At 36.8% G+C, this 17,418-nt stretch overlaps 1 protein-coding gene across 6 annotated transcripts in view; it reads right to left on the bottom strand.

The window, feature by feature from the left end:
- The window catches only part of GPCPD1 (glycerophosphocholine phosphodiesterase 1), a 45,594-nt gene that overhangs the window by 17,807 nt on the left and 10,369 nt on the right, over positions 1-17,418 (bottom strand). For 5 of the 6 annotated variants that reach the window (XM_080585833.1, XM_080585836.1, XM_080585834.1 and 2 more), the window contains 6 exons: positions 13,090-13,174; positions 11,767-11,851; positions 5,278-5,353; positions 3,242-3,283; positions 1,863-1,986; positions 508-754 (listed from right to left, as the gene is read on the bottom strand). In XM_080585833.1, coding sequence (XP_080441959.1) covers positions 508-754; positions 1,863-1,986; positions 3,242-3,283; positions 5,278-5,353; positions 11,767-11,851; positions 13,090-13,174 — 659 coding nt within the window. Of the gene's footprint in view, positions 1-507; positions 755-1,862; positions 1,987-3,241; positions 3,284-5,277; positions 5,354-11,766; positions 11,852-13,089; positions 13,175-17,418 lie in introns of those variants that run through there. The other variant, XM_080585838.1, reaches the window with a different exon arrangement.

The raw sequence follows: 17,418 nt of genomic DNA, 5'->3' as shown, positions 1-17,418 counted from the left end.
TACGAATATTTAACTTTTCCTGAAATACTTTGAGTGCAAAATAACTAGCAAATGAAGTAGTGAGAATCTGCAGTTTTAATTTGTACTAATTAGTTCATAGAATTTTTTTGCAACTTAAAATCAAGATGAAATAGTTGTATTTTAACCAGTCCCTATATACATTGTTAAAATTCAGAGAGGATAAGCAGAACTCACCCGTTAAAGGATAAAAATCAAGCTAACCTAATTATATACAGTACGGCACACTAAGATTTGAGTGCAATTTGTATTAACTATTCTCAAGGAGGAGAAAACGCAAAACTTTGTGTCATACGAGACAACACAAAAAAAAAATCTGTAAAATGGTGCATTAACAAACATACTCATAAACCATTTACACAAGTAACATCCCAAAGATCAAGTTGATCAGTTTGCAGGCTGATGCCATCAGCAGAATCTTCAACGTAATTGACTCCTTCAACTCCAGAATGCAGACTAGAGTTGCTTGTAAGTGGTAAAGCGACATACCTCAAAAAAATCAAAGATTAATTCCAAGTTATCAGGCTCCATGGTTTGTATAGTGTATTCTATCCATCGATCCGGCTGCAAAGCATAACCACAGTCTGGTTGAGAGTGTCGGCATTTATATTCATTGTTGGTTATTAAGGAGAACTCCACAGTGTTTGCCATTTTCTGAGGAACTGTAGGGGATGTTTTTTCTTGGCCCTCTTCATCATCCTCATCTTTCTCCAGGCCTTCTAGAGTCAGTTTTACTCTGCTCAATCAGAAATACAAAACAAATGGTTAACTTACAGGTGTGTCTTCAGAAACACCGGAGAATTAGAAAGCAGCTTGAGCAGAAACTCGTACAACACAAGAAGTCTTCTTGACACCACCAACTACAGACAGCTGTGCATGCAGCAGGCCCTAACAGGAGTAGGATTTTGGAACCACTGCTGTCTAAATCCTATTTCAGTCATGTTTAAGTGCTCAATTACTTCTAGTATGAATTACTACTAATTCTGGAACTTTGGTTAACGGGAAAACTATAGTAATGGTCAGAGAAGCAGCGCCAACACTACCTACAGAAGACACAAAGCCTTCACCATGTAGTACAACTCTATGTGGTGGGATAAAGCTTAGCAACCAGAGTTCCAAGAAAACATGCACACAGGAAGGGGAAACAGGGTGGGAAGGTGGGAAGAGACAGCGAGGACAAGCGCCAGATCACAGAAATTCAAACAGGGAAGGAGAACAAACACCTGGGTCAATAGTACAGTCCTCAAAAAACAAAACAAAACAAAAACCACATACACACACACACAAAAAAAAACAACACAACTCTCCTCCCCCAGCTTCCACATCCAAGCTACTCCTTCGGAGAAGTTATGAAAAGGGAATAAAGAAAACTCCCTGAAGTATAGCAGACCACTACTTAAGAATGCTACAGTTCTAGCCAAGAAGCAGGAAACAAACATCAAGGAAAAGATGGAGTAAATATTTGTGAAGGATGCCTGCTGTTCAACTTCTGCCATCACAATTGCTTCATACATTTTTGATAGCTTGGAAGCAACCAGCAGAATGGCAAGAGCTAAAAAGTATTAACTCAGCAGTGAGACCAAAACAGTTTTAACTATTTGACTTCCTTTGTTAAAACAGAAGAGTTTGGACACTTTTTCAATAATAAAGTGAGGAAACTGATACACCACTGATCTAATATCACCACGTTTTTACAAAGCACTTAAATACCTGGAAATTGGCCTGACAGCACAGCCCTATTAGTAACCATAATGCTAAAGGCTAAACTCATTAAGAAAAAAAGAACCGAAGGTACTGACAATTAACACAAGGTAAATTGCTACCAAAGATGAGCAGGCTCTTACCTAAACCTCGATGTTTTAAATTTCTTCTTTGTTATCACTACAGGGGGTTTCTCAGAATAATGCAGACGCAATCTGATTTCTGTTTGACAGGTCAGCCACCCAGCATCCACAGTTTCAATACCATCTGTCAAAGAATAAGCAACAAGAATTAGAAAGACAACTTAATAACTTGTTTCACTTTCTAAAGGAAGATCTAAATAGTTTAATATAGATATTGTTCCTCTGATACCACCTTCTAGCCAATCCTCCTTTACCAACAGCTTTATTCAATAGTATTTCCAAGGCAAATATTGAGAGCATCCTTTCACCTCTTTTTTCTGAGCTAGCCAGAAAAAGCAACAGATACTGCAGTTGCTCACTGGGTTTTAAGGTAAAAAAAATAGGAACACTGATCCTTCCCAAATTCACGTGGTAACTGTCTGAAGAAGAGTATTGAGTATTCCAGTATTAATTTTATTTATGGTATTAACAGCTAAGTAAATCTCTACAGGTACACAAAACCATCCCATATCCAGGGATCTCTCAATACATGGATGAAAACTGACGAACTCTGCAGACTCCGAAGCAACTTGAGACTGTTTCAGTTGAGATACAAATGTCAAATTAGCTCATAAGCAAGGGCAGTAAAGCAGTTTAAGCATGCAGGACAAAATATAGTAACAGATACAATAGGGAAAAAGCAAGGAGGAAAACCCTCAACATCACCATCAGGAGAAGGAAAGCCTACAAAGAAAGCATAAGCTGCCAGGCCTCATGCCAAAGTAGACTCTGCAGTTTCCAGGAGTTGCTAGAAAAATGTATCCTTTGATGATATGAGAAAAACTGAAAAACTTGAAGACAAGATGTATGAGACATGACAAAGAGTTAACTCAGGTGCCAAGGGGTTGAGCATTAACGGGGAAATGGGTTCTAACAGACAAAAGCAAGACACATCCATACACAAGAACATGAGGTTTGAGCTTATGAGAGGTTTTGGCAGTTACGTGCACACCTGAAGAGGCACATTTTTGTACATTTTGTCTAAGTGACATGCTAGTCAGGAAGAGTTCTTTCTAAGGCTAGGTTCAAAGCAAAATCTAACAGCCTAATCTGCATTTCCAAAAATACATGCGTATAATCTAGAGTTCACAAATTTTGATCTTTAACACCGATACACTGATAATCTTTAAACTCATCTTAGCAGTCTTGTATTAACATTAGGAGTTACGGCCTGAGCGTGTTCACAAATGCTAGATACAAAACCAACTGTACAAGCCGAGGAAGCAATCACAAGCAGAAAATTCATGTTTAAAACAAACTAAGTATTTCACAATATTTTTCAACTACAGTGCTTCATCTTGTTAACATGTATATGGTGAAGATGAATGTATTTCACTTACTATGGATTCCAAAGTATCCATCGTCAATGGTCATTTCATTTTCTAGAATTGAAAGGAGGGGAGAAAAGAATGAAAGATGCTAATTAGTATTCATACTAAAAGGAATCATTGCCAAGTTAAATTAATTCTATTTTTCCACTTCATTACTAAAAAACATATTTAATAAAAAGTAGGAAAAAGTGAAACAGACAAAACAAGCATGTCTATTGCAACCTTCTATAAAGTTTTTTCCAACTTTATGCTTTTTCTACAGGAAAAACTTATCAACACACAAAACGCCCTAAGATGCCTGCATTACCTGAAGTAATCTGAAGTAATCTGAACTGAGAAAAAGCAAGAAGGCTGCATAGTTTTGGAGTTTGCTCGTAACATCTATGTCCTACTAGAATCTAAAACGCTTGTTAGTGTCCAAGACATTCAAGTTTCTTGCAAACGTACAAGAAAGCTGTTCTCCTGCACATTTAAAGCTTCTAAATCAAGTTAGTCACAATTGATTCTGTCCAACCTGCTTATTCTGTCCATGTGAGAGAAACCCTATCCTAGGATGAAATATTCAAATCACTCCTCAATTACTTTCATCCTTACCCTCTCCAGTTTTAATAACTGAAATCTTTAGGCACTAAGCAATTCATCAACGTTAACAGAATTGCAGCAGTCTGCACAAACTACAAGTTACTCAAAACAAATGTTAACAAAATTTTGTCTCTACAGCCATGAACCCTATCTTTTTCCAGGAAGAATCGTAATCCTGCCCTCCATTTTTAATAACCATTAGGCAACAATTTAGGATTATAATGACCATCCTGGTTTTGCTGTATTTTCTTAAAAGACTGCTTATGAAGAAAGCCCCTATTTCATAGGAACAGATCCTGGGAAAAATTAGCTTCTGTGATAAAAGTTAATTTAAACTTTATGGTCTGTTAAAAAAAATATTATGCATCTTTAACTACAGGATTCTGCAGAGGCTAGTTTTGACATGAATCAATTACTAAGGAGACAAAAAACACTGAGTGTTACTTGGAAAAAAAATCCTAACTGTATGGAACGGATTTATTTGAATTTAGAGAGAAAGTCTAAACCCTAATAGAGAGTAGGCTGCTTCCCTAATTAGTTCCTGACGAATACAAAAACCTCATTTTGTTACAGGAACACAAACGCTTAACTGCACTAATTAAAATGAAACGAAACCCCCCAAAACAGTGATCATGGCACTATTCACTATTAACAGTTTCTTTAATACAAGCTTCTTTCTAAAAGATGTATTCTTTCAATGAATCAGAAGATATTTAATAGATGTATACTTTTAAGTGTGGAGAAAATAACATTTTTCATATCCTAGAAGAGACAAGTGCATAAAACATGCCATCCTATAGCAGCATAAGATATCTAAATTACAAGCTACATTCAAAGGTTATTTCAATCACTCTTAAAAAAATTAAAAAAAACCACAAAGAAACCCCAACTTCTCCCATCTCAGAAAAGCATTAGGAACTTGTACGCAAGTCTGCATGCCACCCTTTCTTCCAGCAAAATAAATTTCTGCTAAATTGCCGGGTAAATTAGGGTAAATCATTCATGTCTCTATTTACATGAAGCCATTCATTTAAAGAAGTAACTAATTAAAAGTAACTAATTAAAAAGTTTTGCTTTAAAATTTTACTAGTGGAATGGTATTTAAACAAAAACAGTAGTGAATTCACACCCTCCCCCTCCCCACATTCTCTGGAAATGAAAATATGGATCCTTAGTCTCAAAGAATTAAATTATAAAAAATGATTATAAGTTAATAAAAACAACCCACATCATCTTAAGGATGGCAGCAAAGAACTTTACACCCACTCAATTTTTAAGCCACTTAAATAAATATATATTTTTGAGAGTAAGGTCCATGTTGTGCAAAAAAAAATGTTTATATCTCCAACACAGTAATACATTTAAGTATATTAAAGCTTTCATTATCAATCCCTCTAAACCAATGTGCAGCATATTAGCAATCTTATGCATATGCCTCAAACAGATGCAGTTGATGCCCATACCTAAAGGGGTAATTGATCGTGGTTGTAGATGAGTCTCCCACGTGTGAACTATGACTTCGCAGGGACCATCGATAGTCTGTAATTTAAAAGTTAAATGTCTGCAATAATTTCTTTTGTTATATCTGATTTTCTACCCATGAATTTGTTTGGGATGGTTGTGAACTGAACTTACAGATTTAAGAAAGAAAAAAGAACAGGACAGAGAGAACAAAAGAGAAAGAAAGAAAGCAAGAAAGAAAGCAAATAGGTCAGGCTTGGTTCTTACCCCTTACAACTGCTCCTGCTGCTATCTGATATGTCACACTACATATGACAAAACTTGTGAAAAAGTCCAACAGGATGGAGACATTAAATGGAACTACTAAATCTTTGTTGCTTATAGCTACTCCACTGAACTAGCATAGTCTCCTTCGAATACAAAAAAGTGTCTCTGAACTCATTACGTGCATTTTCTACTACTGCAGCAATTTATAAAAAGAATTCACATAAGCCACATCTCTGCAGTTCTCAACAGCACCCAGCATCTATTCATGCAGTTAGGAGTTGCTGGGGTGGTCTCTCCCTCACAATTTGCTCAAATAATTCCAAATCTATCTAACACAGTTATTCTACTTGTGGTATAGAAGAACAAGTTAGCTACCATCCAATTAAAGCAGAAATGGAATTTTACTGCCTCAGAAGGAAAAATACACTGGCACAACGCAATCAGCCAGCAGTGAAGCTCCCTGCAGACTGTTCTGTTTGAAGCAGGATAAATTAGATTCTTCCATCAAAAAACAGTTTTGTTGACATATGTAGTCTAAGTCTAGACTCAGACAGAACAGTAGCTCAATCTCTTCTTTCAAAAACAATATCACCTTGAAAATGCTTTCCAGGTTAAAACTTTCAGGCAACCAGTGCTTAACAACAGAAAGAATATGCCTGAATCCCAGCTCAGTCACCTTAAGAAGTTGTCAGGTTTCCCTAACATTGTGTGGAGTCATTAAAAATGCCGTCAAATAGCTGGAGAATTTGTCCTTTTGGTGCTTTGGGCCTAAGTGGCTCATTTCCAGAAAGACTAGCTACTACTGCCTACCTGAGTCATATCGACTTCAATGTCAACTTGTCCCAGTACTTCAGGTTCTTGTTTGAACAGATTTCAGATCAACACGCACACCCAGACATGATTCCAAGCCAGCATATCTGGGTATCTGAATACTTTGTTGTCTTACGGCCCACTAAATAAATTCTTAAGCAACTGATGGTATTTCTTGACCTCCATCAAACACATTTAACCGACTATGGTTTGGTTTTGTAAGATTAAGTGCCAAAAGTTTGAGAAGTGCTCAGGAGGAAGGGTTTGCACTCTGAATCTTAGCTAAGAGCAAACTGATTTTTCTAGTGATTTCAGAAATGTCCATACTTAACAGTCATGTCAGTAGAAAACACAGATGTTTAAAGTTCTGCTTTAAAGATACAATAAAGGTAAATATAAATACAATAAGATGGTATTATTGTTTTCAGTTGATTCCTGTTACAGGGCAGTTTTATTGCTCCTTTCCTCTGCTGTTGCTTGTTCTTACAGGCTTGTAGGAAAGCTCATAAGAAGTTTTCCCCCACCCGTTTTTCACAGCAGATCCATGCTTGTGTATACAATCTCCATTTTCAAAGCTGAAACCTGTGTTTGCTAGCAGAGGGGCTACCGTTTCCTAACACCACGTAAGCCTGCAAGCTCTCCAACAGCAGCTCCCATAGACACACGCAGAACCTGCAGTTTGCAAAGCTGGGGAATGAAAGTCTGTCCTAACATGTATTAGGCTGTTTCCTATAAAAAGGCAAACGGAAGATTCTACTTGTAGAAACAATCAACATATGTTAAAATACAGTAACAGCTTATTTCTGAAAGGATAAATACACTACTATAATTCCACATTTTACTTTTACATTAAAAAAAATTAAGAATTGAAATTTGAGTAACTATTCCAATAATAAGCACAACACACTGGATACAGTTAAAACTTCAACCCCTGGAAGAGATACAGTGGGCTGATTATGCATTTAATCCAGAAACCCCCAATTCCCATACTAAAAACGAGGAGATAAGCATAACTGCCTGGAAAAAAAGGGAAATGGATTAGCAAGCGTGAGCAGACATGACTGAGAGTTCTCTCACAATCCCTAGATTTTGTGCCTATGTGAATTTAAATCTGCACCTGTTTTAATTACACATAAGAGAAGTCATTGTTCCAATGATGTTAGAATACTGATGCAATTTCAGCGATATATACTGACATTAGTCCTGTCCAGACCAGCCTGTAGCAAACGATGATGTGTCATCAACATTCATAGCATGGTAATGTTACCTAAGAAGCCAGCCTCTGCTAGGACAGCCTTTAGAGGACACCTACCCAAGTGTCACATCAAGCATATCCCTGTGGTCACTACATGGAGATTATACGGAGTGGCACTGTATATCATGAACTCCTCTCTACCAACACAGAGAATGTATTTTAAATCAGGTCCATAAAATTATGTTCCTTGATATTTATTTGACTGACCATTTAATGTAATTTAAAAAAAGCTATGAAAAGACTTACAAGAATCTTCTAAAAAGTCAAATCCTCTCACTCTATCAGAGGCTGGGGATCCCCCCAGTAAGTCATTAGACATTTTGAAATGAAAGGTAAAATGCCTACATAACATGAGGTGGCTTCCAGAAGTTCAAAGAAGTCTGTACTGAGCACCCAAGCACTTCATCAACTGAAAAATTAAAGCACTTCTGTGGATGCTTAAATGAGAGTTTAGGAGGCCAGTGCCAAGATTCCTGATCCAAGGCAACAGAACAGAGTAGACATTAGGAAAAACAAGGTTAGCTTAAAAAGCAAAACAGTACAAAATAAACAAAGACCACAACAACATTAAACCAACTGCACTTCACAGCTTACGTCTTGAAACTCTCTTTCAGGAGTGGGTATTAATCTCCCTCAAGATCAGGACAGAGCTAAATGAATTAGACTTCACTGCCTGTGTGGGATTTCGGACAAAAACACCTCCAGATTTCAGTACCACATAAGAGACAATAATTAAGCAAAAGACCAATGAAACAACAATAGCCATACAGTCAGCGTCACTCAATTCACAAAGCAACAGCACCTGTAAGATACTTCAGGCAGCAGCTGAACACAGCCTGCTACCTCAGCGCACTCACAGCAGCAGTGCTCCTCTGTTATCAGCAGGTTAACCACCAGTTACCAGCCCGGCAAAAGGTTTTCTTGCTACTAAAGAAATTACTGGGCCTAGACCTAAATTTCACCCTGATTATTATATTCCAAGCACTAGATGGATTTGACTTGTTTGTATTTCAGAAGAAATGCAAGTCTTATTTAAAATATCTATAGTCAAGCAATACTCTCGCCAATGTGAGACATTCACCAATACAATTTTTCAAAATCCTACTACGCACACAGATAGCTATTTCACATTTCCTTGAAAGAAATAACCCTGAACTTGTGTGCTTGCTTACTGTTGGAAGAACAAATAAGAACACAGCTAAACAGAATAAGGTATGTATTGACCTCACTAATGTTTTCAAACATATCACACAAACAATACATAAAACATTTTCCTCAAACATATGCTATACACAAGACTTAAATTTGAAGCAAGGTAAGCAGGTTGTTGGTGTTTTTCTCCCTCTTTCAATCGAACAGAACCTATGTTTAGAATAAAAGATTGGAAGACCATCACAGTAAGGTAACTGGTACTGGACTGTGTTTAAGACAAGAACAAACCTGGAGCAAACCAGGTGAAATTACTGTCTTGTTTCATCAAATCCTTTTATTTGCTTCTCTTTTGAAAGTCTCAGGATGACTCATATAATCATTAAAACGTTCACAATGTTAGAAGCTCTTAATATTCAAGGAGCCAAGACTTGTACAGATTTTTTAGTAAGGTATTTTTTATGTATACGTTCATTTATTTGTACTCCTACAAATATTCTACACATTTCTATGTTAAGTATAAAATAATGCTCTATTTACATAACCACAATCATGTTAACATCAAAATCGTTTACTGCCAACCAACCAAACTTCCCGTGACATTGTACTATCCTTCAAGCAAAATAGTAACTGACAGATCATACTTAAATGACAACTTTTTTTTTTTAAGTGAGAAAAATACTCTTTTTGTTCTTTCCAAAATGTGAATTACTGTATGTATTTTCACATCTAGTCTGTAGTAACATTTTGGATATGGAAATGATCATTTCTCTGTGTAAACATGCACCACCCCCACGTGGCCAACATGCACCCATGCCGATGTGACTGTCTCAAGCATCTTCAAAGATGCAGTTGTTTCAGAAAGGAAGGGTATGGTAACTTGAAACAGATCAATCTTCAACATCGCTTTATTATGTGGCGTAAAATTGACATATTCAGACTTGAACATGTATTTAAATCTACACATAGTTAAGTTATCCAACTACAGACTGTGACATACAGAATTGTACTAACAAAATGTTAGCAGTGTCTGAAGGATCATATATTCCAAGCCGACCGAATTTAGAAGATAAATCACATGCAGTGCAAACATATCTACTGAAATAAAAATATTGAGAATAATTTAATTTAGAAGGATCTTATCCTTAACAGGGTTGTTAATGCTGAAGTCCTCAACAGACTCATTTGCATTCTAGGGTATATTACATGCCTGTTAGAACGAAAAGACCCTGCTTTTTCATTGTTGTTCAAAAAAAAATACAGAAAGGAAAACATTGAGGTCAAAGACTCCAACTACAAAATACTGTATTTTATGAGAAAAAATCCTGTGGTACTGTATACTTAACAGGTACAGGTTAGAGACTGCTAAGCAGATAACCATGTACCCTGGCAATTCACGTACTTAGTTTTGTAGGGTGTTTTTTCTACTTTTTAAAATATAGGAGCTCTTTATGCTGTTATTCCATAAAATTCATACTTACCTTGGCAGACTCTGCATCACACGGTACATAAAGCGTGCACGATACAGAGCACCTACTTAAAGAAACACACTCACCAATACATATTGTAAACTTATTCAAATGTTAAAACAGAAGCTGTGTTGTCTATGAGCAATTTTTTCTAGGTGTGCTTTTCCTAAGGTGGTATTGCTTACATTTTAAGCTTATAGGCATTTGTGAGAAAGATGAGTCCCATCAAATCTACTAGGCCATAAAAACTGACCTACTTTTGGCCTCAAAAAAAAAAAAAAAATCAAACAAAACAGCAGAAAACAAACCAAAAACTATTATTGGCCTTCCCTTCTTTTACCTCAAAGTAACAACACAAGTATCAGTTTCAGATTAGACTGTTTCACTTGCCATAATGAAAAGCAGAACAGTTTCAAGTTTCATTTCAGATTAGTATCCTTCACTGAGAATTTTCATGCCACCTCCACTAAATGCTTCAGTGAAAGAAAGCTGAGTTCAGCTGACAAAAGCTTTCAGGCTCTTCAATAATTTAAAATATTAAAAAAAAATTATGGACCAGATAATTCCACAATTCCTCTGCATGCTTAGCTGTAGCCTTCATAATCCTTATTTGAAAGAACTGAAGCCCAAGGTAAATAGCTACAGGATATTAATAGAGTAAGCAAGACAGCAAAGATAACTTTAAACGGATTACTTCTTACAGCTATTATGTATTATCAAGAAAAACAGCTGAAGAGTAGCTGCTTAGTTTCCCAAATTAGTCTTGACTTTTTTATTTTTCTGTGTGCAATCTCATCCCTAGTCCGAAAAAGAAAGAGCTTCCTCCGCCATCCTAGTATGATCTCTACAGACCAGTATACTGCCACATATATTCAACTCACATGCAACTTTTACATCAATACCTGTAAAAACAAACAAACAAACAAAAAAAAGCACCTCTGCCTCTTTGGTCAGGTCATGCAAATAGGTGGATACAAACCTAGAGAAAACACCGGGCTGCCCCATTCCTTGTTTCATCTTCACTCCAAGAAATTAACATGTATTAATTACGCAGCACAAAGGCTAGATAATACTTCTCATATTTCACCAAAATATCTTCAGCAGTTTTAAAACTGTAGTAGATAAGGCAAATTTAAATAAAGCTGTTCACATTAAGCATTTTTCCACCTATCACTTGCATCCATGCTAAAGATCCTTGCCCTACCTAAGTCTGCATTTAAGTCAGTTGTTGTAGCCCTACTATACCTAATAAAAAATTCTCCATACTGCTTAAGCTTTATAATAGTCTCAGGCATTTCACTATCCTTGGAATTTTTAAAAAGCACCAACAAAGGTAAAAGACAAAGGACATTGTAACCAAAATAATTCAAGTTAACTGTATATGGTCACATATCTCCAGAAGTGAATTGTCATTTCCACAAGCATTTCAATGTTTCATGTGTTGCAATTAACATTTCTTTCTAAAAGCTCAAGATTAACTCAGAAAATCCTTTTTATTTCAAATCACAGGAGACGAGTCAACTTAAAAAAGTTGTACATACCTTAGGTTCTAAGAAGTACCCTTTAAAATACCGATACTTAACGGGAACTCCTCTAATAAGCTCTACAGTAGCTTTCCATAATTCACTGTGGAAAGAAAACAATTTCAAGAATTTGATCTCAAATTTTCTGAAGTTTTATCCAAAGTTCTAAATACTATTTTAGCTTAAGAGCTCTACTGTCATCTAAAAATACAAACAAAACAACTAAATGGTTTATTAAGAGAGACACAAACCACATTTGTTTGGATTATCATTTTGCTATCTGAGTACATTTGTCTTTTCTCACTTTTTTGTTGCTTTCCTTTTTCTTTTTTTTTTCCTTAAGTCAGTACAATAAGCTATCCTAGAAATATAAGCATAACAGTTAAACAAATACTGTGGCATTTCTTGCAACTTTTGATGACAAAACTGAGTTTGCACCACGGTATTCAAAACAGTAGATGAGGCTCAACACATTTTACAGGTTATTTCATATTATGATTTAGTATCAAACTTAATTGGTTTAGCCATTCTCTGTCAATGCTTCAGCCATTCCCTACCAATGTTGAAGTGGTGACTGAGCTGTTAAAAAAGACACAAGGGTAGCCAAGCATGCAAAAAGCACAATAAATCCTTAGAACGGAAACTGTGCTTTCTAATCTACAGATCCGAAGAGCTCTCATCTTCCTTTATCTGGTAGGGAAAACACGATGAAATTCAGGGATTCATCCAAGATGAGCAAGCCACCGGCAGAACTACAGATACATCCTTTGAGCCCTATTTCCTGCATCATACAGATGAATAATGATAGGTACGGCACCATTTTAAGAAAATACTGTATCCCTCTGCCACGTTTAGACTGTTTTTGTATACACTCATCTTCATATAAATACAAAACACTTAAGACTTTTAATACAACTCTTGTTTTAAAATAATCTCATCTCTTTATAGGCACTCTAAGAGCTTGTACAGGTTAGGAAGTAAACACTATAAACATCTCCCATAACTTCCTGTATGCTCCACTGCAGGAGTGAAAGTGATCCTTAGCAGCCTCTTATTTCAAGTGTCTACGACTGTACTTCTGAAATATGCCACGACAATGGTAGAAACATCATTCATAACTAGAAAACATACTCAAGTTAAACATTACCTTAGACACATTCCTAAGCATTCAAAGTGTTCAAGGGCAACACAAAAAATTCTGGAGAGTTTTACAAATAGCACATATAGCCTAATAATTTAGGAACTAAGAGCCAGAACAAATTTGCTGCTGCAGAACTGCAGTTACTTCTAAGGAAAAACAAACTAATGAACAAAAAAACCCACCGCAACAAAAAACCTTACCAATCATCAGTTTGGAGGACTACTGCAGCTTGTGGATTCCAGTTTCCCAAAGCACTGCAGCTCCCACATATTGCAAATACTTCTCCTAATAAAAACAGAACAAACAGGAAAAAAGAAGACATAATTACTCAAGCCTATACGGAATTACTAAATGCAGTCTACGTGGTCAAACCTTCAAATAATTTGAACACATACACAGTGTCACCCATCCCAACTCCCTCTTTTTGGTTGAAAAAGGTATTTTTCCCCACCCAAAATTAAAAGTGTTGTGTTTACCACCAAAGATCTCTCAGAGAGGCACTAGTAACAAGCCAAACCCCTAAAAAGGTTGGCTTCCAAATCCTCCTAGAGGTACACTGTCTGAAAAAAAAATATATTGGAAATAGAAGGCAAATTTTTACTGTAAAATTCTTATTGTCAAGATAAAACATTTTTTTCATACATATGTGTGTGTGCAAGTCCATACGCAAGTACTAACGTACAAGTCAAAAAAAGTAATTTTCTAAGATTCACACAAATAATCTAGAAGTACAGGCAAAACAGGAGGTTGATAGCATCATTCCCAAAAGAACATTCAGCTTTGTTCCTGTGAGAAATAAAATCAATTTAGCTGCTACTCTTTCATTTTTTAACTGCAAATAAAAACATACGGTTGTCACACAAAAAGCATTGCATACTGTCTACCATAATGCATGCGCACAGTAAAAAAAAAAAAAAAAAAACAACAAATCAATAGCATAAAAACACTTAACTCTGGGAAATGCAAGAGTTGAAGTTATCCTTGCTTTTCAACATAAAACCAATACAAAATTAAAACAACAACAATAAATACAACTGGAAAGGATAAATTAGTATTTTGCTTTCCACAGCAATTTTAGAATAATTTTAGAAGCAAGAAAAAAAATCTATTACAGGAGGAGGAAGTATGAAGCTGTTATGCTTATTCATCATCTGCTTAACCTTTTAGTCTTTCTATGCAAAATAGAAGAACTACCAAAGCGCTAGAGCCACTTCTCAAAAAAATGTATTAACAAGAACATGTACTGAAATGAACTTCATTATCTAAATGGCACGTATAAATGTGATATTTCAAACAAAGTAACCCTTACACCACAACAGGCATGAGGACATCCAGCTGAAGTTAAAGTAATCCCTTAAGGTTATTTTAAGGTTAGGGGTGGTGGTTCCTGATGAACAGAAACAGCAGGGATCAAACTGATAGCTGAGAAGTCTCGGAGAAACAAGTATCAGTCTTGACAAAGCAAGAGGCAAACATCTGATGATGATTTCCTGTTCTCATACTGGGAAAGCAGTAGTAAAGTGGTGGGGGTACAATAATCTCAATCTTAAAATACAAAGCGCAAGATGTATATTACGAAGACACTACCTTTTACTACGCTAAATATCACAGCTGGTACTTCAAGACTGAAACACGACCTTCGAGGATGTACTTAGGCCTCTAAAAGAGAGTCCATTCTTTCCAACTGTACAGGTTCACCTAATAAAAAACACCACCAGGTTTATTTATGAAAAAGAGCACTGCAGACATACAAATGTGAGGAATTAAGATTAATTCCTTGTTTTTAAACTAAAAAAAAAAGTGAAATAATTTGAGACCTAAACTATTCCCCCCCCCAAAAAATCTTGTATTCCAACTCATTAAAAAAAATCCAGGCTTTTGCATGCTTGCTGTAAGTATACAAAAGCTGATTTTTTTTGTCTGTGCAGTACGAATACATTTATTGTGGAAGTTACTGCACACAACTGCCAGTCAAGAGTTTTACCCTTTCCACCCTACTGGGGCACATGACTGTTTTTTTTGCAGGGAAAGATGAAGGAGGAAGGGAAGACCACTTGAATACCACACATCTGCTGACTGATGATATTAAACAGGAGAGAAAATTCTTTTAATATTCCTTTAAAATGGCAGCATTTAGTTCATCTTTGTGTAAATGCCAGGCAATCCCTGAAGAGCAATCTAAAAAAAACACCCACCACCACCAAACAAACAAAAAAGTGTGAACGTATGGTGAAGACTTATCACTCCGCAAGGTACAACACACAAAAGTCAACATTTGAACAGGATGCACAGTCAACTCCTAAACTCACTTCACATCATGTGGTTGAATTGGGATTTATGAAATGCTGTTTACGGAAAAGCACAAGAGAAATGCATAAAGGGGAACTGTCTTCCCCAAGGCAATTCTAAACTCAGTAGGCTTGTTTTTGTTGTTTATTTCTCTCTTAGCTAATCTTCAATCCCCTAACCATCTCTTGGTACAGCGCTGTGCCCTGATGAATACCTACACGAGTCACAGCCAGTAACCAGTGACAATTTCCCTTCTGCTAAGATGAGACAAAAACGAAGTCCTCCATGTCATGAGTTTCTGCCAACGTGTAGGCTTCACTGCCAATGTTAACTCCAGAAGTAGTCTAGCTAGAGGGAGCGAGTCGAAGCTCCATTCCTCTGCTGCGGATGCCCTTCCACCCTGTAGCTGAAATCACTGACATCAGTAGGAAATTCAAGTGATGAGGGACACAGCACCTGAGCATCCAAGGTGAGAACTCACTCCTGTCTCACCAACTCCTCACCAAGGTGATCTGACAGAGTGTGGTGTTTTAAATACTTGTTGCCATTCACAGAACTGCTGACAGCTCTAGAAACCCAGAGCTGCTTCTCTCCTTCTCTCCTTTCATGAGGCTGCATCTCAGCGCCCTCCTACCTGGTCAAAACCAAGCACATCAACACTGTCATAAGCAGAAGCAACCTCTCATCACCTCTTAATGCTATCCAAATGGCATCTCCAAGCAATTCTTTGTAACCAGCCACTGGGGCAGGATCTACTTCTTCCTGATGCTATTTGTTGTTGCAGATCTCATCAGTAAAAGAAAGTTACATAGCCAAAGTCAATTTCGCTAGTGACAGCACCATCACAACAGTGGAAACAACACTGCAAACAGGACACAAAAAGCATGACCTGCAACACTGCACTGGTTAGCTACACTAGTGCTTTATAGCCTCATAGGATCTGGAGTTCTATTCATTTTTTATTTTGAAGTTTTCTCCAAAATTCTGTAAAAACATTGCTCCTTACCAAAGGCTCCATGTCCATATTGTGTGTCAAAGTTCAGTTCCCAAACTCTCAACACAGAAGTCTAACATGTCTAACAATTTTGACAGATGTCAAAACTTTTCTAATGTTTTAATCTTTTCTTCCCCCCCCAACTACAACAGTTGTGCCAGCTGGTATTTGTCTGTAACAGGAATTTGTATTCGCCAATCTGTACACAATTTCACATTTAGCTGCTTCTGTTAACTGCCATTTTTGTTGTTAGCTTCCTTCAGAGTTCCTAAAGATGAAGTTCAAAGTAACACGCACAATTTAATACCACTGTATCTTGGTGTTACACATGATCTGACAATTTGTATTCCTCAGTTAGATTACAAAAGTGATTTTACACACTTTTGCCACACAGCTTTCATAAACAAGTTGTATTTTTAGCAGTAAGTATTACATCAGGCTCGCTACAGAAACAAAGCTTACACAATCCTGTTCTTTGAGCACATACAACACTAATAACATTTAAATTAATTTGATGCTGAAGGTCAAGATTCCAATGTGTTAATGTCAACAGATACATGGGTAAAAAGGGAGGTATACACGGGAGCTACTGAATGAGAAACCTGCTCTGAAGAGCTGAGAAAGGATCATTTTTTCAATCCTAAACCCACTTCGAACACGTCATTACTCAAACAGGGACCACGGGATGTTTCAGTTCTTAACCACTGGAGGATACCTGCATGATTGCTGCACTGTCTTTTAGATGCTTACGACAAAACATTTTTGACTGAAATACTTCATTAATTGGATTGAATTCACTCATCACTTGTCTCAAGAAATTAATGTTTCTACCTGTTTTAACAAAAGAAAAAGGAAATTTTATGCTATGCTTAACCTTGTGTCTGATGAAAGATATGGGGAAATGCTATTTAAAGCTGTAAGAGTAGTGACTGAAAAGGAACAAAGAATCATTTCTGAAACATGCTCCAAAACCAGAAGCAACAAACTCCTCAGCCAAGCAGCATGTTTTTTCCTTCTCCACTCCAGCTAGTTAACTAGTTTCCCACAACATTCTCCTCAAGAAACTGGCTGCTTGTGGCTTGGACTGGGGTATGCTTCGTTGGGTTAAAAACTGGCTGGATAGCCGGGCCCAAAGGGTTGTGGTGAATGGAGGCAAATCCAGTTGGAGGCCGGTCACTAGTGGTGTCCCCCAGGGCTCAGTACTGGGGCCAGTCCTCTTCAATATCTTTATCGATGACCTGGATGA

The sequence above is a fragment of the Anser brachyrhynchus genome (genome assembly GCF_964034855.1).
Source record: "Anser brachyrhynchus genome assembly, chromosome: 3".
Taxonomy (NCBI): Eukaryota; Metazoa; Chordata; class Aves; order Anseriformes; family Anatidae; genus Anser; species Anser brachyrhynchus.
This window is presented reverse-complemented; position numbering and strand designations above follow the sequence as displayed.